Below are 21,777 nucleotides of genomic sequence, written 5' to 3'. Positions count from 1 at the left end.
TCGTCTGTTGGAGGGAAATGGGCTTATGAAGCATTTTTTGTGGCTTATTGTGGCTTCTGGGGACAGGACGAAACCATCCAAGCAAATTCCCAAACCTTCCAGCCGCCCCCAGAACCTATTCCCACCCCCAGGAGGGCCGGGGTTGTACAGCCTGACTCCTCCAGCTGATTTCTACAGTTCCAACCTTGGAACAGCTTCCTTCGTCTCTGCTCCAGCCCTCTGGAACACGCTAGGATACAGCTGAACTCTGGGCTTGGCAGCAGCAGGGCCAGGAGCTGCCAGCTCCCCTCTCCCAGCAGGGACAGGGACAGACACCCCAGGCCATGGTTCCGAGCCCTGGTTGTGACACAGGGCACTGGATCCCACTGGGAACAACTGCTGGAATGTCCTCCAGCACCGACACGAGGAACTGAGCCCAGGCGTGGCAGGGCCAGGCTGGATGGGGCTGGGAGCAGCCTGGACTCACGGAAGGTGTCCCTGTCCCTGGCAGGGGTGGCACTGGGTGGCATCCAGGACTCCTTCAGTCCAAACCATTGCAGGATTGCCTGGTGCTCCGTGTGGGGGCAGCCCCTCAGCACAAGGAGCGCTCTGGCTGCAGAGCTCCCAGCCCTGGAGCAGGGAGTGGAGCTGAGCCTGAGCAGGATTCCCAGCGGGAGCGGGCACACGTTGGGTGGGAGGCTGCAGGCCCAGAATAGGCTGTGGATGATGAAGAATTCTGGGATCTATTCTTGGCTCAGGATTGAGGCGTGATCTGGTGCCTCCAGCAGGCATCAGAACAGGATCTCCCAGCGCCAGTTTGACATTAATCTGAGCGGCCCTGCAGGGAGGAGGGGATGAGCTTTCCTCCCTTCTCCCGCAGCCACAGACTCGGCCGAGCACCCAGCGCTGCTCTGGGAGCTTTTCCAAACCCCGGCGTTTCTCTCTGGCTGCCTTTTGAGCCAAGTGACCAGGCCTGGTTCAAATCCCACAGCTCCGAGTGCCCGAGCACAAACAGCCCGAGGAGCAGCTCATATTCCTTGGCCTGCGGCACCCCGCACGTTCGCGGGGCTGCAGGGAACGTTCCTCGCAGCTCTGGGGAACATTATCCCGCCTGGCAGTGCGGGAGCGCAGGCGGCCAGGGCAGCGGCTCCTGCGGGGCCGGGGCGCACAGTTAATTATAGCCGGCAGGGTTGGGCAATGTTGTGTTTGCCGGGTTGCCGGGGAGATGAGCAGCGGCCCCAGCGCTGCCCCGGCAGCTCCGCGCTCGGCACCAGCCCTGCGCTTCCAGAGCTGCAGCGCCGACCTTCCCAAATATGGTCCAGCAGCAGCCGGGAGCTCCCCAGCTCAGCCCGGGCTCTGGGATCAGCCGGCTCCTGCCATCGGACCCTCAGCAGCCTCTCCTGAGAGCATCAAACTCAGCCCTCCGGGAAAATCCCTCCCTGCAGCCTCTCCTGCCTGGCACCAGCAGCCTGGGCTGGGCAGAGCCTGAGCCCCGCAGGGATCCAGCCGGGAGGCACCGAGAGGAGCTGGGCAAAGGAGTTCTGAGATCTCGGGGGTTTCAACAACAGGAAACCAAAACTGCTCTGGAGCAGGTCCTCAGGTCATGGAAACCTCCTGTGGAGCCAGGCGGGGAGAGCTGCTCCAGGGAGAGCTCAGAGCCCCTGGCAGGGCCTGGAGGGGCTCCAGGAGAGCTGCAGAGGGACTGGGGACAAGGCCTGCAGGGACAGCACACAGGGAATGGCTCCCATTGCCAGAGGGCAGGCATGGATGGGATCTGGACCATGAGGAATTCCTGCCTGGGCTGGAATTGCCAGAGCAGCTGGGGCTGCCCCTGGGTCCCTGGCAGTGCCCAAGGCCAGGCTGGACACTGGGGCTGGAGCAGCCTGGGACAGTGGGAGGTGTCCCTGCCATGGCAGGGGTGGCACTGGAGGGGCTTTGAGGTCCCTTCCCACCCAAGCATTCCAGGATTCCCTGGTTTTGTGATTCCAACATTTGCCTGTCCTGCCTGGTGGCTCTGGGAAATTCTCTATGAAGGAATGGGGATGCTGGGTGTGACCTTCTGCCCCTGACAGTTCCCTGCTCAGGGATAGGGCTCTGTTCCCTTTCTAATGGAAACCCTCCAGCTCTCACTTTCATACTTCTCAGATGTTCTAAGCACTTTTATTGCCCTTTTTATTCACAGTTAATTTTCTTCTGCTTGGCCAGATGGGAATGTTCGTGTGGCTGCAGTGAAAGCAGCCATGGGAGACCCCTGAGACAAGAATAAAAGTGATTTTTATTGTGGGACAAAGAGTTACTGAGGAAAAAATGTCCAATATTTTTTATTCATATTTTCCTTATCTTTTCCTCCTGTCCCTTGTGTGGCAACAATCAGGTCCAAGTGTGGCAAGTGTAAATGCAGTGTTGCAGGCTTTATTACAAGCCTGTAATAAATCATAATCAGCATTAATTAGCAGTTCACGGGACAGGGCAGTGTTTATGTGCAGCTCCTCTGCTCCCTGACCAGGGGAGTTTGACAGGGCAGGCAGGGTAAGGATATTAAAGGGCTGAAACTGCACAAACAGCACGGGGTGGGGGCAAAGAAGTGTCAAAAATAAATAACCAAATACACGGGGGTGATGCTGCTGTGGGAGCTCAGCAGCCTGGCCATGGGACTCCTGTGGAAAACAGCTCCTGCCAGGAGCTGCCGTGTCACCGCACACTCCTGGTGCCTGGGGGGACACTCGGGGTCACTTGGACACCTCTGGGCACTCTGGAATCATGGAATGGTTTAGCTGGAAGGGACCTCAGAGCCCACCCATCCCGTGGGCAGGGACACTGTCCCAGGGTGCTCCAAGCCCTGTCCCACCTGGCCTTGGGCACTCCAGGGTGGAATTGTTCCTCCTCACACTTTCTCTTTACACTGCTCCTACTCCTCCTCTGCTCCGGGCCGGACCCTGGCAATAAATAACCCCCCAAAGTGCCTGTCTGCTCCTCAGCAAACCTGCCACAGATCCGTGATTTATCCCCAGTATTTCCCATTTACCAGATGTCCCTGAGCAGGAAGCAGCTCGTGCATTGTGTTCACGTGCCTGGAATCCCACAAAAATCACGGTAACTAACAATCCCGGGTCAGCCTTTGCCCCCTGCCTTGGAACACCCCCGGGGAAAACTGCTCCTAAAGGAGCCGATGTCATTTTCTCACCTTTGTAAACGTAACTGAGGCCTCAGGTAACTTCTACAATAGGAGTCGCTTAATAAAAGAACTCTCTCTCAAGCGAAAGTCAACTTTCAGCTGGGTCAGGTTAGGTCACGCAATGAATTGTGCGCTAGGCAGGTGGAGAGTGTGAGTTACACCGGGGCGGCTCTGTGCAACTCCTCCTGTAAAAGAAATGCCAGTTTTTACCCTTTCGTGAGCTTGCTTTGTGGAAATCTCCTCACGCCCGTCAGGGAATAAAGGGCGTCTTTTCTAAACGGTGTTTGGAGCGCTCCCAAACAGCCCCCGGGGGACTGCGAACGGGGGCTCGGGGAGGCTCAGACCGGTCACAGCCGGGGACTGAGGAGACTCCGGCCGGCACACGCGGGGGTCCGACAGGCCCCGGCCGGCACGGGACGGAACCGAGCGCCGGGCGGTGAAGCAGCCGCGGATTTAATAGACCCAAGCCCGACGGAGCCCTCACGCCGCCGCCACGACACCTCCACGGCCCCGCCCGCGCCGCTCTGCGCGCCCGCTCCCGTCTCGATGGTGCGGGCGGCGCGCTCGGGACCTCCTGGCCGCCAGGGGGCGCATTGGGGCGGGGCGGGGGCGCTCTGGGGCGGGGTCCTCCCCGCCGCCAGGGGGCGCGTTGGGGCGGGGCGGGGGCGCTCTGGGGCGGGGTCCTCCCCGCCGCCAGGGGGCGCGGCGCGGGGCGGGCCGCGCGCGGGCGGCGCCGCCATGGACGCGCTGAGCCGGGCCGGGCCGCGGCCCCGCCGCGCCACCGCCGCCTCCCCCCTGCCCTGGGGCCGCTTCGCCGCCTGGATCGACTGCGTGTGTGTGGTCACCTTCGACCTGGAGCTGGGACAGGCCATGGAGGTGCGCCACGGCGGCCCGGGCACGGGCACACCGCCTCAGGGAGCGGGGGGGACACGGCGGTCAGGGAGCGGGGCTGTGAGGGGAGCCGGGATGGAGGAGAGGGGAGCGGGAATGGGGAGGTGGAACGGGGAATCGGGGATTGGAGCTGAGGGCCGGGAATGGGGAGAGGGAATCGGGAATAGGGAGGTGACAAGGGGAGTCAGGGACTGGGGGTGTACAGGGAGCGGGAATGGGGAGAGAGGGAATCAGGGATGGCGGAGTGGAAAGGGAATTAAGGATGGGGACGGAGAGGGTAAGGAATGGAGAGGGAAAAGCTCGATGAGGAATGGACAGGGAAAAGCAGGATCACGGTTGGGGGTGTGGACAGGGGGACCAGAGTTGGGGTGGGGGGCCCGAGCAGAGATTTGGGGTGAGGGGGATCTTTGTGGGATGGGAGGTGCACAGGGCTGAGAGGGACCAGGGCAGCATGCAAGAGACTTTTATGGATCCTTTTCATAAAATAAAACTTGCCCAGGGTGACACATCCCATGGAGCCAGGCTGGGAGGGAAGGGAAGGGCTCCAGGGAGAGATCAGAGCCCCTGGCAGGGCGAGGAGGGGCTCCAGGAGAGCTGGAGAGGGACTGGGGACAAGGGATGGAGGGACAGCACACAGGGAATGGCTCCCAGTGCCAGAGGGCAGGCATGGATGGGATCTGGACCATGAGGAATTCCTGCCTGGGCTGGAATTGCCAGAGCAGCTGGGGCTGCCCCTGGGTCCCTGGCAGTGCCCAAGGCCAGGCTGGACACTGGGGCTAGAGCAGCCTGGGACAGTGGGAGGTGTCCCTGCCATGGCAGGGGTGGCACTGGAGGGGCTCTGAGGTCCCTTCCCACCCAACCATCCCAGGATTCCAAAGACACAAATTCCCAGCAGCCAGGGTAGGGAGGTGTCCGTGCAGGATTCCCAGGGAAGGGAAGTTCCCCGGCAGGGTTGGAGCAGGGCTGAGCCCCTTGTGGGGCCAGAGGGGGTGGGATTGGCAGGGGAAGGGCTGGATAGCTGTTCCCAGTTCCCTGGAATGTCCAGTGCTGGTCCTGAAGGAGGGTTTGGGGAGAGCTGGGCTCCTCAGGGGCTGCTCTCTGAGGGAAGCAGGGAAGTGTGGATTTGTCTGAACCTGAGGCATCACCTCAAATTCCTTCTTATTTCTTGTGTGGCTGTGGGAGTCACTCCTTGCTCTGCCCTTTTCAGGGAGATTACTCTGGTTTTCAGAGGATTGAGCCTTCCCAGTTTTAAATGCTGGAGCTTCCAAAGGGAGTGGGAAGCAGGAGGAACCAACTCCACCTTTTTGCTGCTCCCTTGCCTTGAACACTTGGTTTTTTCTTTCCCTGAAGCCTCAAAGTCAATAAAAAAAATCTGCTCCAGACCCGAGTTTCACCTGTTTGATCCTTTTTCCTGCAAAACCAGGCCTGAAATACCCCAAGAAAGGGAGGAATACTGGGATGATAATTAGCATGGCAAATTGAATGCTTTGTAGTTGTGTTTTGATGTGTAAAGGTGGGTTCTCACCTGTCTGCCTTCCTGGATGAGGGATGCAGGAAGGCTGTTTGTTCATCCCTGGAAAGGAATTTTCCTTCTTTTCCTCCCTTTGCCTGCACAAGTTTCAATGGAAAAATGTTCCTTATATGGCACAAATGACTTAGGAAAACTGGGAACATGTCAGTGGGGATGACACAGCCCCACTGTCCCCCTTCCTTTGGAAAAACATTGTGGATTTCTGTTCAAGGGGGAAGGGGAAGGAGCAGGGATGAGACATGGGAAGCCAGCAAGAGGAGAAGCTGTGGGGGCTTGGGGGGCTCTGGGGGTACCAATTGAGGGGGTCTGGCCATACAAACCCAGGGGGTCTCTGTGGGTACAAACCTGGAGGGTCTCTGAAATTCAGCTCTGGGAGATTCAGAAATTCAGAAGACTCTGGGGGAGATCCCAAAGATCTTGGAATTCAGCGATTCCCACTCCTCTTCCATGGACGGTGGAGAAGCTGTTGGAAAGCAGAACCCAAATCAAGGCAGAATTAAATGGAATTCTAGTTTCTGGCCCCTCCACCTTCATATAACCAAATAAACACTTTAGGATGTGATTGAAGCCCTTTTGGGGCTGCTCTGGAGACATCCAGGGACTTCTACACATCCTAGATATTTCCTTTTCATTTGCCTTTTTTGGCTTTTGAAAAGTTATAGTGACTCAGATTCCTTTTGGCTTGGATTTGAGATTTTGAACTTTTGGATATTTGGTGATTTCCCCGCACCCCAAACAGAGAAACATCAGAGTTAAAGTGAAGGGGAAGCAGAGATGTGGAATCCCAGAGGGATTAAGGTTGGAAATTACCTCTGAGATCATCAATTCCAACCCTGGAGGTTAAAGGCTGATTTTCCAACCATTCTCTGGCAGAAAGCCCCCCCCAAATCCAGCAGGAGAAGCTGAAGCCTTGTCCCTACTCCTGCTCTGAATTAGGCAGCAAATGTTGAGGAAAGCACAATTCCTGGGATTCACAGGCTCCTGATGGACCAGGATCAGCTGTTCAGGGCCCCCTGGCCTGGCCATGATTCCCTGGGAATTAAAAGGGTAAATGTTGGGGTGAGGGTTCATTAGTCCCAACCACAGGGATGTGTTCAGGGTCCTGGCACAGAACAAGGGGAGCAGGGAGGTGATGGATGCCCTGGGACAACCCTGATCCCTTCCCACTGCGGCATCCCAGCCCTCCCTCTCCACGCTGAGGTCCCTGGAGCTGCTCGGGGATCATTTTGCCTCGGGATTTTCGTGGCTTTTCTCTCTCAGCTCAGCGCTCAGCAGGGCTCATCAGCGGCGCTGTTAATTGGGAATTTGGCTGGCTCGGCTGGAGCACCGCCCTCACCGAGGGATCCGCGGGAATTGTCAGAGCTGGGTGAACTTCCAGCCCCTGGCACGGGGCCACCCGGGCTATTTATAGCCTGGAGAGGAGAGTCAGGCGCTGATGGGAGCTCCTGGCTGGAGCAGCAGCTGCATCTGGAGCACAACTCCCGAGGCTGACACGGCAGCTCCGGCTCAGCCCGGCTCCGTTCTGCTCCGCTGCAATTCCTGCACTTCAGCGGGGGGGATCCTTCTCCTCGGGACCCCACCTGCAGAGCTGCCCCAGCCTTGGGGACACAGCAGCAGCACCTGGAGCCACTGGAGAGAGCCCAGAGGAGGCCCCGGAGCTGCTCCAGGGCTGGAGCCCCTCAGTTCCCAGGGATCCAGGCTGGGAGAGCTGGGGGTGCTCACCTGGAGAGGAGAAGGATCCAGGGAGAGCTCAGAGCCCCTGGCAGGGCCTGAAGGGGCTCCAGGAGAGCTGCAGAGGGCCTGGGGACAAGGGATGGAGGGACAGCACCCAGGGAATGGCTCCCACTGCCAGAGGGCAGGCATGGATGGGATCTGGGAATTGGGAATTCCTGCCTGGGCTGGAACTGCCAGAGCAGCTGGGGCTGCCCCTGCATCCCTGGCAGTGCCCAAGGCCAGGCTGGACACTGGGGCTGGAGCAGGCTGGGACAGTGGGAGGTGTCCCTGCCATGGCAGGGGTGGCACTGGAGGGTCTCTGAGGTCCCTTCCAATCCAAGACATTCCAGGACTCCCTGGCTCTGTGATCTCAATGGGTTATGAGAACCACAGAGTCAGGCTGGAGAAGCCCTCCAAGGTTATCAAGTCCAGCACTGGTGGAATTCCTCCCTATGGGTTTCTCTCAGCCCTGCCGGTTGAGCCCTCCCTGTACCCCCCTGCAGTGCATCCCCCACACCCGCCTGCTCTTTCCCAGCTCCTGGGTGTCCTGTCCTGCTCCTGGCAGAACAGATGTTTGCACATCTGGAATGCTCCTAGAGGATTTGGGGCTGTTCATTCACACTGCCATCAGTTCCCATGAATAAATCTAAACCAGGAGCCTTTGGATCTGTCCCCAGATCCAAATAAAATCAGTTTCAGTGACAGGTTCACAGTTTAAACTATCCCAGGTGCCTTCCTTGTGGGATCTGTTGGGATCAGGGAGGAGTTGTTGTGTGGAGCTGTGGGCACAGGGGCTGACAGGCTCTGCTCTCTCCACAGCTGGTGTATCCCCACGACTTCAGGCTCACCGAGAAGGAGGTAACCACCCTTCATTCCCCTGCTCCCTCCTTTGCCAGCAGCTCTCGGGGGTCTCACTGGGTGTTGGTTTTTTGCAGAAAACGAGCATCTGCTACCTGTCCTTCCCAGACTCCTACTCAGGTGGGTGACTCCAGGGGTGACAGAAGGGCCCCTGGTGGAAGGACAGTCCCTGGGGTGCAGCAGGGCCGACGGGACTGCAGGGAGCACCACTGGGCTGAGCCAGAGCCCCCGTGCTCTGCTGGGTGGGAGCCTGTGCTCCAAGGATGTTCCCAGTGTGGCTAGGAGGGGTGGCAGCTGTCACATTCCTGTGTTCGGGAGCAGGAGCTGGGGAGGGGACACTTCCAGGAGAAATGTTCCCAAACCTGTGTTTATACTTCGCAAAGGGACAATGAGAAATAAATCTGCTCATCCAGCCAGGCCCTGCGCTTTAAGTGTTGGGTTTCTGCATTTTCATGGAATGGGTTGGGTGGGAAGAGACCCCAGAGCCCCTGCAGTGCCACCCCTGCTGTGGCAGGGACACCTCCCACTGTGCCAGGCTGCTCCAGCCCCAGTGTCCAGCCTGGCCTTGGCCACTGCCAGGGATCCAGGGGCAGCCCCAGCTGCTCTGGGCACCCTGTGCCAGGGCCTGCCTGCCCTCCCAGGGAACAGCTTTTTCCTATAGTTTGATTTCCCTTTTCCTTCCCATTTTACCTCCTTTTTCCCTTCCCTCTCCCTTTCGGATTTCTCTGCTTTGGTTTCTCCCCTGTCCCTCCCCATTCCCTGCTGGATTTCCCTGTAGCCTCATCCCCTTGTGCTGGAGCCATTCCCTGTCACTGTCCCTGTGTCCTGTGCTGTCTCTGTCCCAGGTGGCCTCGGGGACACCCAGTTCAGCTTCCGGCTGCGCCAGGCCGGGGGCTCCCGGAATTCCCCGTTCCAGGATGACGGCAGGTACAACCGGGAGGCCCCGGTGACACTGCAGGTGGGTCCTGGCCCTCACACTGCCAAGGGAAAAACCAAGGATTCCATGGATTTGGGCTCCCTGGGGGAAATCTTCCTTTTCTTGGCTGTGGGAACAGTGAGACAAGAACGGTTCAGCACAGGGATTTCCTTCCGTGCTCACAGGGAGGGAGAGCAGGACAGGGAGCTGCTGGGACAGGGAATGGGATCAGGGGACAGGGAACTGCTGGGACAGGGAATGGGATCAGGGAATAGGGAACTGCTGGGACAGGGAATGGGATCAGGGAATAGGGAACTGCTGGGACAGGGAGAGGGATCAAAGGTGGGACTGGATCAGGGGAGAGGGAACTGCTGGGACAGGGAGAGGGATCAAAGGTGGGACTGGATCAGGGGAGAGGGAACTGCTGGGACAGGGAGAGGTATCAAAGGTGGGACTGGATCAGGGAACAGGGAACTGCTGGGACAGGGAGAGGTATCAAAGGTGGGACTGGATCAGGGAACAGGGGACTGCTGGGGCAGCCACAGATTTTTCTCTGGAAATTCTATTCCTGCCCAGCCAGGAATTCCTAATTCCCAAGATCCCATCCATCCCTACCCTTTGTCAGTGGGAAGCCATTCCCTGTGTGCTGTCCCTCCAGGCCTTGTCCCCAGTCCCTCTGCAGCTCTCCTGAAGTCCATTTCCAGGCCCTGCCAGGGGCTCTGAGCTTCCCCTGGGATCTTCCTCTCCATGTGAGCACCCCCAGCCCTCTCAGCCTGGCTCCATTTGTGTCTCTCCCTCTGTCCCCATGGAAAGCTCTCTTGGAGGGCTGGGAGGTGTCAGAGCAGGGGGGTGGCTCAGGAGGGGTTGGTGGCAGTGGGGCTGGGCTGTCCTTAACTGTCTCTCTCTGTTCCTTTTCTGTCCCTCCCTGTCTCTCTCTGTCTCTCTCTGTCCCTCTGTCCCTGCAGCGAGAGGCTGCTCACTATTTTGGGTACGTGTACTTCCGGCAGGTCAAGGACAGCTCCATGAGGAGGGGCTACTTCCAGAAGGTCAGTGCTGAGTCTGGAATCCCGGTATCCCTGGGGTTGGAAAAGCCCTCCCAGCCCATCCAGACCCAGCTCTGCCTGACCCCCACCTTGTCCCCAGCCCAGAGCCCTGAGTGCCACCTCCAGGAACTCCTTGGACACCTCCAGGGATGGGCACTCCAAAGCTCCCTGGGCAGCCCCTGCCAAGGCCTGACCCCCTTTCCATGGGGAAATTCCTGCTGGTGTCCAACCTCACCTCCCCTGACCCGGCCTGAGGCCGTTCCCCCTTGTCCTGTGCTGGTCCATGGGGACATCTCAGTCCCAGCAATGTCCTGGGCTTTGTGCCCTCCACCTCCAGGAGTTCCTTTCAGACTCCTGCTAATGCAGAAGTCAGTTTTTCCATCCCCACTAAACCAGTGAGTTTTCCACTGGAACAGTGGGATTGCTCAGGGAAGGAATTATCACACTTGGATGAGGTTTGAATTCAAATGGCCAAGTTTGGGGTTGGACAGGAGGTGTTTAAGTGACTCCTGCATTCCTAATTAATGCACTCATTAATGGCTAGAGGAAGAGGAGAGTCAGTGTAACAATGAAACCTCCAGTGGGGCTAGGTTGGGACAGCTGTAAAAACCAGGGATTTATTTCACAAGGAAGCCCCAGTTAGAACAGAAAAGGCCTTGCTGGACATAATTTGTTATTCCAAGTTCCTTTGTCCTTCCCCAGCATTCCTTGACTTTGTTTACCTGCCCAATTCCCATTTCAGGAGTCACTCCTTTGTGCTTCTCTGCCTGAACTGGTTTTGGGGAGCTTTGAACCCACCAGCAATTGACTTTTATTCCCTCTCCAGCTGCTCTTTTGCCAGGCCATGCTCCCATCCCTTTGCTCTCCCAAATCCTGGCTCACGAGCAGGTGGCAGCAAAACTCCACCAAAGTGCTGCTTGGGAGCTGCTCCATGGATTTAGGGTTGGGTTCTTTAAGTTCATCCCTCTCTAAGCAGTACAGAAACGTGCAGTGCTGGGGTCAGGGGGGTCCTGATCCCAAATGTGCCATTCCCAGTCCCTGGTGCTGGTGTCCCGCCTTCCCTACGTGAACCTGTTCCAGTGCCTGCTGCAGCTGATTGCTCCGGAATACTTCGACAAGCTGGAGCCCTGCCTGGAGGCAGGTGAGCTGGGGACAAGAATTCCAGCTTGGGATAGAGGGGCTGTATCGGGAGGTTCCTGGAAAACAGCTGGAATGCTCCAAATGGCTTCATTCTGGAGCAAATTCCAGCAGGGAAGAATTTCCTCCTGCTTGTCCAAGTGGATAACCAGGTGTAATGGAGGGATTGTGGGGAGGCAGGGGATGGGGCTGTCAGTTTGGATGCAGGGTGTTCCCAAGGAATGCAGTGTATTCCCAAAGCCAGGAATCTGCTGCACCTCCATCGGGCCTTTTGTGCCTGGGTCATTTCATCCTGATCTATCAACTCACAAGCCAGGGGGATGTGTGAGGTGGGAACAGGGAGTAATTCCCTTTCAGAATGCCAGGATGAGCTGGATTTTCCCTCAGGTGAATCTCTTCCCTTCCTTGTGTCCTCAGTGTGCAACGAGATCGACCAGTGGCCACCCCCAGTGCCTGGCCAGACCCTGAACCTGCCCGTGATGGGAGTTGTCATCCAGGTACCTGGGCTGTGCCTGCGGGAAGGGACCTGTGTTCCATAGTCCTGGATGGGAAACCCCTGCTCACCCCACATTGCCCACAGCATTTCCAGCTGGAACTGGTGGCTGGGAAGTTTCTGCCCTGCCAGTCCCACCCCAGGGTGATCCCTGCTCTCCTTGCCCTGCAGGTGAGGATCCCGTCCCGGGTGGACAAGCCAGGCTCCAGCCCGGTGAAGCAGTGCAACCAGGAGGTGAGAGGGGCTGGCACGGAGGGAGGAGCTGGATCCTGAATCCTCTTGGGAACCTTTTGGCCTGGGATCAGTGTGGTCTCAGCAGTCCCATGCTAGGCTCTCCTGCCTGGAGTCACACAGGGCTCTCTGCACCCAGTCCGGGTGCTTTACTCACCCTTGCTTTTCCTGGGAAGTCAGGCCCTGATGGGTCTCCTGCCTTCACCCTGGAGTTGTTCTGAATTTGGTTCAGCTCTGGTTTGGATTCCTTCCCTTTCCCTTTCTCTGCTGTGACTAACACTGGTTTGGTGCCACATCTCTAACCCTGCTGGCTCTGCTGTGTCTCAAACACTTCCCACCAGAGAAAACCCTGGAAAATAAAGGAGCAGGCATGGGCAGCCTTTCCCATCTGGAAAAGAAGGCAATCTCCCTTAGTTTGTAGGCACAGGGATTGGTTTGGGATTGAGTGCTGTGCCCAGCCCTGCTCCTGTGCACACCTCAGGGTCTGAGCCTCGTTCCCTGTGGCTGGCTGGTGGAATTCCAGCCGGGCTGCTCCCATCTCCTCACAGTTCACTAACAGCTACTAACAGCCTTTTCTCCCTTCCTCATCCAGAATCTGTTACCAGCCCCCCTGGTTCTCCCCAGTGTTCATGAGCTGGATCTGTTCAGGTGAGAGGCTCCCTCCAACCCTCTCCCCTCCACCTGCCGCCCTCTCCCTGCTGGGAACATCCCGTAAATCGCAGTGATGGTGCAGAACCAAACACTGCTGCATTCCAGGGACTCCTTTGGGATTCTGGGCAGGCTTTGAGCTGAGGGTTGTGCCCTGCACAGCCATGGGGCAGGGGAGGGGCCGTGTCCCCCCCAGGCTGGTGAGCAGCTCCTGCTCAAAGCTCCCAGGGGAGTGTCCCAGGCATTCCCAGCACTGGAGGTGCCATTTCTGTGTCCATCCTCTGGAATCCAGGGTGTCCTGCTCTCTCAGACACATTGAAAGCACCATCTGTCTATGGGAACTTCCTGAGGTTTAACAAGGCAGAGTCCAAGGTGCTGCACCCGGATCAGGGCAACCCCTGGGGTCAGTCCAGTCTGGGCATGAGCAGCTGGAGCAGCCCTGGGAGAAGGATTTTGGGGTGCTGGGGCTGAGATCTAGACCTGACCCAGCCCAGAACCCCCCAGCCCTGGGCTGAGCCCAGTGGGCAGCAGCAGAGGGGGGATCCTTCCCTGGTGCCCCTCAGGTGAGACCCCACCTGCAGAGCTGCCCCAGCCCTGGGGACACAGCAGCAGCACCTGGAGCTGCTGGAGAGAGCCCAGAGGAGGCCCCAGAGTAGCAGGGGTGACACTGGATGGGCTTTGAGGTCCCTTTCCACCCAAACCATTCCATGATTCTCTGATCATAGACTGCCTGACTTTGCTTAGAGCATTTCCTTTAAACTTGTATGAAACAGTAGAGTGACAGCCCAGGTGAAAACACCTGAATTTCTCTGTGGAATGCTGGACGTCCATCCTAGATCTCAAATTCCCAGACAGGAGCACAGCAGGGGGGGACTTGCAGGCCACAGCTGTGTCTGGTCCATCCTGACTGACCCTATCATTGTTCCCATTTTCCCAGGTGCTTCCAGCCAGTGCTGATCCACATCCAGATGCTGTGGGAGCTGATGCTGCTGGGGGAGCCCATGGTGGTGATGGCACCATCCCCAACCATGTCCTCAGAGATGGTCCTGGCCCTCACCAGGTAACACCCACAGGGTGTGAGGGACTGGGAGCTGTGACAGCAAATTCTGGCAGCTTTTCCCTCCCACATGCACTCTGTGCTGCTCACCTGAGTTGGGTTTAGTTTGCTTGTGGAAGCATGGCAATACAAACTGCAAATATTCCACGCTCATTTTCCAGCAAGGATAGAGAGGAGTACAGAGGAATCTCCGCTGGTGGGTCCAGCCCTAAGGAATGTTCTCTCCCCAGCTCAGAGCTCTGCCTTAGCACAAAACCCCAAAAACCTGCAGCTTCCCCAGAGAGGTTCAGCCAGGCCAGGTGCCAGGTGCTGCCCTGGGGTCAGCCCAAGCCCCTGGAGCGCTCCAGGCTGGGACAGGGACTGGAAAGCTGGGAAAGGCCCTGGGGTGCTGTGCCAGCGGCTGGACACGAGCCCAGGGTGGCCAGGGGGGCAGGAGGCCGATGGCCCCTGGGCTGTGGGCAGGGCCCCAGGGCAGGGACTGTCCCCTGTGCTGGCCCAGGGTGACCCTGCCTGTCCCTGCAGCTGCCTGGCCCCGCTGCGTTACTGCTGCGACTTCCGGCCCTACTTCACCATCCACGACAGCGAGTTCAAGGAATACACCACGCGCACCCAGGCCCCGTGAGTGCCCCGTGCCCTGCCACCTCCCCTCAGGGACACCCAGGGCCACCAGCGCTCAGCCTGTCCCCTCCTTCCAGGCCCAACATCGTCGTGGGTGTCACCAACCCCTTCTTCATCAAGACCCTGCAGCACTGGCCGCACATCCTGCGGGTGGGCGAGCTCCGCATGTCAGGTGAGCTCAGGGTACCTGCCAGGAGAGCCCAGGGTGTCAGGAGAGCTCAGGGTGCCTGCCAAGAGAGCCCAGGGTGTCAGGAGAGCCCAGGGTGTCAGAAGAGCTCAGGGCGCTTGTCAGGGGAGCCCAGGGTGTCAGGAGAGCTCAGGGTGTCAGGAGAGCCCAGGGTGTCAGGAGAGCCCAGGGTGCCTGCCAGGGGAGCCCAGGGTGTCAGAGAGCCCAGGGCTGCCAGAGAGCCAGGGTGTCAGGAGAGCTCAGGGTGCCTGCCAGGGGAGCTCAGGGTACCTGCCAGGAGAGCTCAGGGTACCTGCCAGGGGAGCTCAGGGTACCTGCCAGGGGAGCTCAGGGTACCTGCCAGGGGAGCTCAGGGTGCCTGCCAGGGGAGCTCAGGGTACCTGCCAGGGGAGCTCAGGGTACCTGCCAGGGGAGCTCAGGGTGCCTGCCAGGGGAGCTCAGGGTGCCTGCCAGGGGAGCTCAGGGTGTCAGGAGAGCTCAGGGTACCTGCCAGGGGAGCTCAGGGTACCTGCCAGGAGAGCTCAGGGTGCCTGCCAGGGGAGCTCAGGGTGCCTGCCAGGGGAGCTCAGGGTGCCTGCCAGGGGAGCTCAGGGTGTCAGGGGAGCTCAGGGTGTCAGGAGAGCTCAGGGTGCTAGGGCAGCTGCCAAAGTGTCACAGTTGAGACAGCCACCGTACACAGAGCATCATCACACAATTTCAGAAAGCTTTAAACACTCCCCTGTACACAGTAATACCTTACCACTTCAGGAGGCTTCAGGCCTCTGCCCATCCAGAGTGACATCATCCCACTTGAGAAGGCTGCAGGCATCTGCCCTGTTGTTCTTTGCCCACCCTTTTATGCCCTCAGGTTCATGCCCTGCACCTGGGTGCCCTCTGCTCCCTGGGCACACCTGGGCACTCCATGGCTCGTTGCTGTCAGTGCTGCTCACCTGCTTCTCACAGCTGCACTGCTGGGGATGGGCTGGGGCAGCCCCACTCCCCAGCACCTCAAACTCTGTGCCTACACCAGGGAAGATCAGGATGAAGGGAGAGCTGAGGGTGCCTGTCAGGTGAGCTCAGGGTGGCTCTCAGGGAGCTCAGGAGCCATGGGGAGCTCAGGATGGAAGGTGAGCTGGCCCAGGGCTCTGTGGGGCTGGCAGAGCAGCTGGAGGCTGCAGGGTGCTGCCCTGGCAGTGGTTTCCTCTCCTGGGAGAGCCCAGCAGCCACAGGAGCTCCCCTCTGGCTGTGGCCATGTGCAGGGCACAGAGCTGGGGCAGGGTGTTGGGGACAAGAATTGCTGTCCTGGAGCTTCCAGGAGAGGAAAAGCCCTTCCTGAGCAGGAAATTGAGAGGTGGGGAGAGAGAGAAACCTCCTCTCTTTTATCAAGCACTTCTGTTGACTGGGAAGCCAAGGAAGCCCTGGGGAGGAGGAGCTGGTTTTCAGCACATCCCCATCCCAGAATTCCAGCAGGAAATGGAGCTGGTATTGCTCTGAGGGTGGGCAAGGGCAGGGCTGGGTGTCCCTGGGTGCAGTCCCAGCAGGAGGGGACAGAGCCTGAATTCTCCCTGCTGTGTGTCCCAGGAGACCTGCCCAAGCAGGTGAAGGTGAAGAAACTGGCCAAGCTGAAGACCCTGGACACCAAACCAGGTGGGTGCAGGCCTCAGGAATCCTTCAGGACTGGCCCTTCCCTTGGGGATTTGGCAGCAGGGAACTGTGTCCGTTTGTGACTCCTGCTTTTTCCTGATCCCGTGTTTTTGCCATCCAGGAATCTACACTTCCTATAAAACATTCCTTCACAAAGACAAAACCCTGATAAAAAGGCTACTGAAGGTAAGCACCTCCCACTCTGTCCTGGTGGGAAAACTGTGCCAAGAGCTCGCTTGGAGCAGACAGAGCTCTCCAAAGGAGCAGAACTTGCACTTTAGGGTGATTCAGTCCATGCTGGGACACATCCATCAGGCCAGGTGTTGGACTTTCCACTTGACATTGAGGACTAAATCCTGGTGCTAACAATAAACTGAGTGGGAAAAATTGATATCAAAAAAATCCTGAAAAAAACCCAGGTTTTGTGTAGTGAAACTTGAAATTTTAGTGTGTTTGAGTAGAGGATGGAATCTGTGCTATGGGATCACGATTTGGGATCTAGATTTGGGATCTGGAGTTTGGGCAGCACTTCAGGCTCCTGTGGCTGCAGAGCTGCCAGCTGTGTGTGACAGTGAGGGGACACCTGGGTGACCCGGCTGTGCTCTGGGTGGCACCAGGTGACCCAGCTGTGCCATGAGTGACATTGGGTGACCTCGTATCACCTGGATGTGCCATAGGTTGACACTGGGTGACCCCAGTGACCCAGCTGTGCCGTGGGTGACCCCAGTGACCCAGCTGTGCCGTGGGTGACATTGGGTGACCCCAGTGACCCAGCTGTGCCGTGGGTGACATTGGGTGACCCCAGTGACCCAGCTGTGCCGTGGGTGACATTGGGTGACCCCAGTGACCCAGCTGTGCCGTGGGTGACACTGGGTGACCCCAGTGACCCAGCTGTGCCGTGGGTGACAGTAGGTGACCCCAGTGACCCAGCTGTGCCGTGGGTGACATTGGGTGAGCCCAGTGACCCAGCTGTGCCATGGGTGACATTGGGTGACCCCAGTGCCCCAGCTGTGCCGTGGGTGACCCCGTCTGTCCCGCAGGGCATCCAGCGGAAGCGCCCCTCGGAGGTGCAGAGCGCTCTGCTGAGGAGGCACCTCCTGGAGCTCACCCAGAGCTTCATCATCCCTCTGGTGAGTTCAGGGACACCTGGGGGGACAGGGAGCAGTGCCTGTGACAGACCCCGCAGCGGGGAACCCTGGGGGGGCTGGGTGGGAAGGACCTTTAAACTCATCCCATCCCCATGCCATGGCAGGGACACCTCCCACTGTCCCAGGCTGCTCCAGCCCCAAGGTCCAGCCTGGCCTTGGGCACTGCCAGGGATGCAGGGGCACCACAAGAGGCTCCTCAACTGTAAGTTATGATTTTTACTTTTATCTTTTCTTGATTTAGGAGCATTACATGGCCAGCCTGATGCCTCTGCAGAGGGCCATCACTCCGTGGAAGGTAGGATGCACATCCCAGTCCTCCTTCCCTTTGGGATTGGGAGCGGTTACAAGGTGCTAGGCACGCTCCTGGGAACCTCCCCTGTTGAAGGAAGAGGGGGTTTACTTCTTTAAAAATTCATTAAAAACTTGGAAGAACTCTTGTGACAGATATTCCCAGTTTTGCCAGGAGCTGAATTACTGGGAATCTCATGTAAGGATCGACCTTGGGGTATTTTTATCCTCAGTGCCTTGGGCACCTTTCCCACTGGAAGTGCAGCCCTTGTTTCCCTGGTTTCATCTGGGATTCTCTGATACGGATTTCCATGGACTAACATGGGTTCCCTGTGCAGAATCCCCCCCAGATCCGCCCGTTCTGCCAGGAGGATTTCATGAAGAGCCTGGAGCATGCTGGCCCCCAGCTCACCTGTGTGCTCAAGGGGGACTGGCTGGGGCTCTACAGGTGAGAATCCTGATCCCACCCCCAGCTGGGCCAGTCCCAATGGGCAGCAAACCCTGCATCAGCACTGGGACCCAGAGGGAGCTGTGGGACCTGCAGAACTCATCCATGGATTAACTCAGGATGGTCAGGGAGAGCAAATCCAGGGCAAATTCAGCCTGGGTTTGTGTGTTTTAAACAAGTAGAGATCCTGCAAGGGAGTGGTCCAGGATTTTCCTGGATAATTGGTTCTGACTGGGATGGAGAAGACGCTTGGTGCAATAGGAGTGGGAAAAATCTAGTAGTTGGATACCCAAGGAAGGAAAATGGGAAATGCACAGAGATGGAGAACGAAAAATCCCAGAAAGTGATCAGAAACAATAATTATAGAATTATGGAATGGGCTTGGGTGGGAAGGGACCTCAAAGCCCCTCCAGGTCCACCCTGCAGTGGACAGGGACACCTCCCACTGTCCCAGGTGTTCCCAGCCCCAGTGTTCAGCCTGGCCTTGGGCACTGCCAGGGATCCAGGGGCAGCCCCAGCTGCTCTGGGAATCTGTGCCCATGTCCTGGTGTGTCCCCAAGCCAGCCCAGGGTCCCCTTGACCCCTTCCCAGGGTCACAGGGTGGGCTTGTTGGATGGGATTGTCCCTGTTGGGTCCCTGGCAGCTCCAGCACCCCACAATTCCACAATTCCTGACCTCTCCACAGGCGATTCTTCAAGTCCCCCAACTTTGACGGTTGGTTCCGGCAGCGGCACCGCGAGATGACCCAGAAGCTCGAGGCCCTGCACCTGGAGGCCATCTGTGAGGCGGTGGGTGACAGGGACAGGGACAGGGCTGGGACAGGGACAGGGCTGGGACAGGGACAGGGCTGTGTCTGTGAGGCAGTGGATGACAGGGACAGGGCTGGGTTTACTCAGAGATGAGAAGGATCCAGGGAGAGCTCAGAGCCCCTAAAGGAGCTCCAGGAGAGCGTCAGAGGGACTGGGGACAAGGCCTGCAGGGACAGCACACAGGGAATGGCTCCCAGTGCCAGAGGGCAGGCAGGGATGGGATCTTGGCAATGAGGAATTCCTGCCTGGGCTGGAACTGCCAGAGCAGCTGGGGCTGCCCCTGGGTCCCTGGCAGTGCCCAAGGCCAGGCTGGACACTGGGGCTGGAGCAGGCTGGGACAGTGGGAGGTGTCCCTGCCATGGCAGGGGTGGCACTGCAGGGGCTCTGTCACTGTTTCAGGAATGAGGATGAGAAACCCCCTGCTCACCTTCAGGCTTTCCTTAGGGGAATCCCTTGGGAAGTGTCCCTGAGGGAAGCCACTCTCTCCTTAGGACATCGTTGCCTGGATGAAGGACAAGTCCGAGGTGGAGATCGTGGACCTGGTGCTGAAGCTGCGGGAGAAGCTGGTGAGTCCCTCCCTCCCTCCCCCTGCACTCCTTCCTCTCTCTGGATGGAGAGAAATCCAGGACACAAATCACACCTGTGCTGTTGAAAACCCTGGAGGGCTGGGGAGCTCAGGGAAGTTCAGTGTTTGTGTGAAATACTCAGAATTAGGAGGATCCAGGGAAGTTCTTCCCCTCCCGAGGCTCAGGTGGCATTTCCTGCCTGTTTTTATCCTGAGCTGCAGCAGGCAGAGCCCGGGCAGAGGGGAAAGGCCCCTGGAATGTGTTAATCCCCATTTCCCCCAGGTGAGGGCTCGCTGCCAGCACCTGCCCGTGAAGGAGGAGACGCTGCAGAGGGTGGGTCTCTACATCGACACCATCATCGGCTCGTTGCCCGAGGACCTCCAGACTGTGCTGCACCACCCCTGAGCCGGGAGGCTCCTGGAGAACCTTCCCAGCCTGTCCCAGCCCGCTCCCGGCCGCTGGGGCAGCTCCTGCCCGGAGCCGGCCGGGATCGCACTTGGAGCGCGGGGCGGAGCCGGGCGCCGCTCCCGGGGCTGGGCTGGAGCCGTCCCTGCGGAATTGGCCCCTGGGTGGCACCGCCAGGGCAGGAGGGACCCCAGGGCTGGGCTGGAGCCGTCCCTGCGGAATTGGCCCATGGGTGGCACCGGCAGGGCAGGAGGGACCCCAGGGCTGCGGGCCCGCCCGGACACTTCATCCTTACCCGTGCTTGGATCCTCGGCATTCCCGCAGCCCCGTCCCGCCCGGGAGAAGCAGGAGCAGCCCTGCAGGGGGCTGTGCTCAGCGCAGCTCCTGAGCGCCGGGAGGAGGTGACAATACCGTCCCTGCCCTGGACAGCCTCGGGGAGCAGGAGGAGGAGTTGCTGGACATGGACAATTGCTGCTCTGTTTCTCCAGGGCAGAGCCAGAGGAGGGGCTGGAGCATCCGCAGGGATCAGAGCTCCCTGGAGTGCCTGGGAATGGCTGCTGGGAGGAGCTGGCCCCAAATCCTATTTATTCTGCTTGAAAACCCAGCTTGAGCTCCCGGGACACTGCAAGGCTGGGGCTCTGCCCGAGGCACTGGGAGAGCTCCTGCCAGCCCCTTCCCAATAAAACCTGGAGAAGCTGATTTCCACAGCCTGTGCTGAGCTGGAATTGGGCCCTGCTGCTCTGCCCCTGCCTCCAGAGCAGCTCCTGTGCCTGGATCCCCTTCCTGCCTTGGGAATGGACTTGTGGGACCCGGGCACTGGTACTCCAGAGCTGCATTGCACCACCAGGGCGGCCATCCAGGGGTGGAATTTTAGCCTAAAGGAAGGGTTTGGGAGGGATGTGGCAGCCTGGAGGGTCGAACCCAGCAGCTCTGCACGTGGTGGGATTGTTGGATTGCTCCTGCCCTGAGCTGGGGCAGCTCCCAGTGGAAGCTGTGCTGTTTCCATCCGTCCCTGCCCATTCTCTGGACTGGGGAAGGGCTGGGGGGGCTCAGAGGGGGCTGAACTCTTCCTGAATTTTCCCTCTGGAGCCAGGCAGGAGCTGCAGGAGGCTGCTGGGTGTCTCAGTGCCCCTGACCCTGCTGGAGTTCTGAGCAATATCCTTTGGGATGGTGTAAATCCTTACATATCCCAGGTGTGTCCGTGCAGGCCCCAAACCCTCCTGTAAAGTAGGAAATTGTGGTGTAAAAAAAACCCTGGAGCCAAACTGGGTCCTGGTTTGGAGGCTGGGGAGGTTTATTGGGTTGGGAATGGTTGTCCCTGCTCTTGGTCACTTGTGGCCATCCTGGTTCTCCAGAGGGTTCACAGCACCTCTGGGTGGCTGTGTGTCCCTGTGCCCTTCCCAAGACATGGAATCACAGAATCACAGAAACATTTGGGTTGGAAAAACCTTGGAACCCATGGAGTCCAACCATTCCCAGCATTGCCAAGGCCACCACTGACTGTGTCCCCAAGTGCCACATCCACAGGCTTTGAAATCCCTCCTGGAGTGGGGACTCCACCACCTCTAGTAGCTGTTCCTCAACAGCCCAAACTTTCTCCTTCAGGAATTCTCCCTCAGGGATGTATCCTTCGCCTTGCATTCCTCCCAAGGAGGCCAGACCCCATCTCCTGCAAGCCCAATGTCCCAGAGTCTGGAATGGTCTGGGTGGGAAGAGACCTCAAAGCCCCTCCAGTGCCACCCCAGCCTCAGTGGTCCCAGGATTCTGTGTTCCATCCCTGTGGATCTGTGGAAGTTGGGAGGTCTCCAGCAGGGAGGGGCTGCAGGTGCCTCCAGCGCTGTGGGACCTGCCCAGCCCCACCTGTGCCCTCCCCAAACCGCTCCAGGCACGAGGGGCTGCATCCAGGGGACCCTGCCAGGGCACCGGGAGCCGTGGGAGGTGGCACTGGAGGGGCTCCAAGGTCCCTTCCCACCCAGCCATTCCAGGATTCCCTGAGCTGCTGGGAATGTGCAA

At 58.8% G+C, this 21,777-nt stretch overlaps 1 protein-coding gene across 4 annotated transcripts; it reads left to right on the top strand.

Annotated features, from left to right (window-relative positions):
* Window positions 1-3,859: 3,859 nt before the first annotated feature.
* Window positions 3,860-20,463, top strand: DENND6B (DENN domain containing 6B). 4 transcript variants are annotated; one of them, XR_007776564.1, is made up of 20 exons: window positions 3,860-4,030; window positions 8,109-8,147; window positions 8,225-8,267; window positions 8,993-9,105; window positions 10,029-10,109; window positions 11,142-11,247; window positions 11,661-11,740; window positions 11,908-11,970; window positions 12,560-12,615; window positions 13,553-13,675; window positions 14,195-14,290; window positions 14,368-14,462; window positions 16,038-16,103; window positions 16,222-16,286; window positions 17,141-17,230; window positions 17,490-17,543; window positions 17,875-17,984; window positions 18,670-18,772; window positions 19,238-19,359; window positions 19,642-19,784. XR_007776564.1 is itself a non-coding variant. In XM_050969846.1 (20 exons), exons 1-20 carry the CDS (start codon window positions 3,893-3,895, stop codon window positions 19,762-19,764), a joined length of 1,677 nt encoding a protein of 558 aa, XP_050825803.1. In that variant the 5' UTR covers window positions 3,860-3,892; the 3' UTR covers window positions 19,765-20,463. The 4 variants fall into 4 exon arrangements, 3 of the variants coding, with proteins under 3 accessions (XP_050825803.1, XP_050825801.1, XP_050825804.1); XM_050969846.1 differs by having other exon boundaries at window positions 10,071-10,109; window positions 19,285-19,359; window positions 19,642-20,463; XM_050969844.1 differs by having other exon boundaries at window positions 19,285-19,359; window positions 19,642-20,463.
* Window positions 20,464-21,777: the final 1,314 nt, after the last annotated feature.

Source organism: Serinus canaria, chromosome 1A (genome assembly GCF_022539315.1).
Source record: "Serinus canaria isolate serCan28SL12 chromosome 1A, serCan2020, whole genome shotgun sequence".
Taxonomy (NCBI): domain Eukaryota; kingdom Metazoa; phylum Chordata; class Aves; order Passeriformes; family Fringillidae; genus Serinus; species Serinus canaria.
The sequence above is the reverse complement of the archived record's forward strand: the minus strand, read 5'-3'. Positions and strand labels throughout refer to the sequence as shown.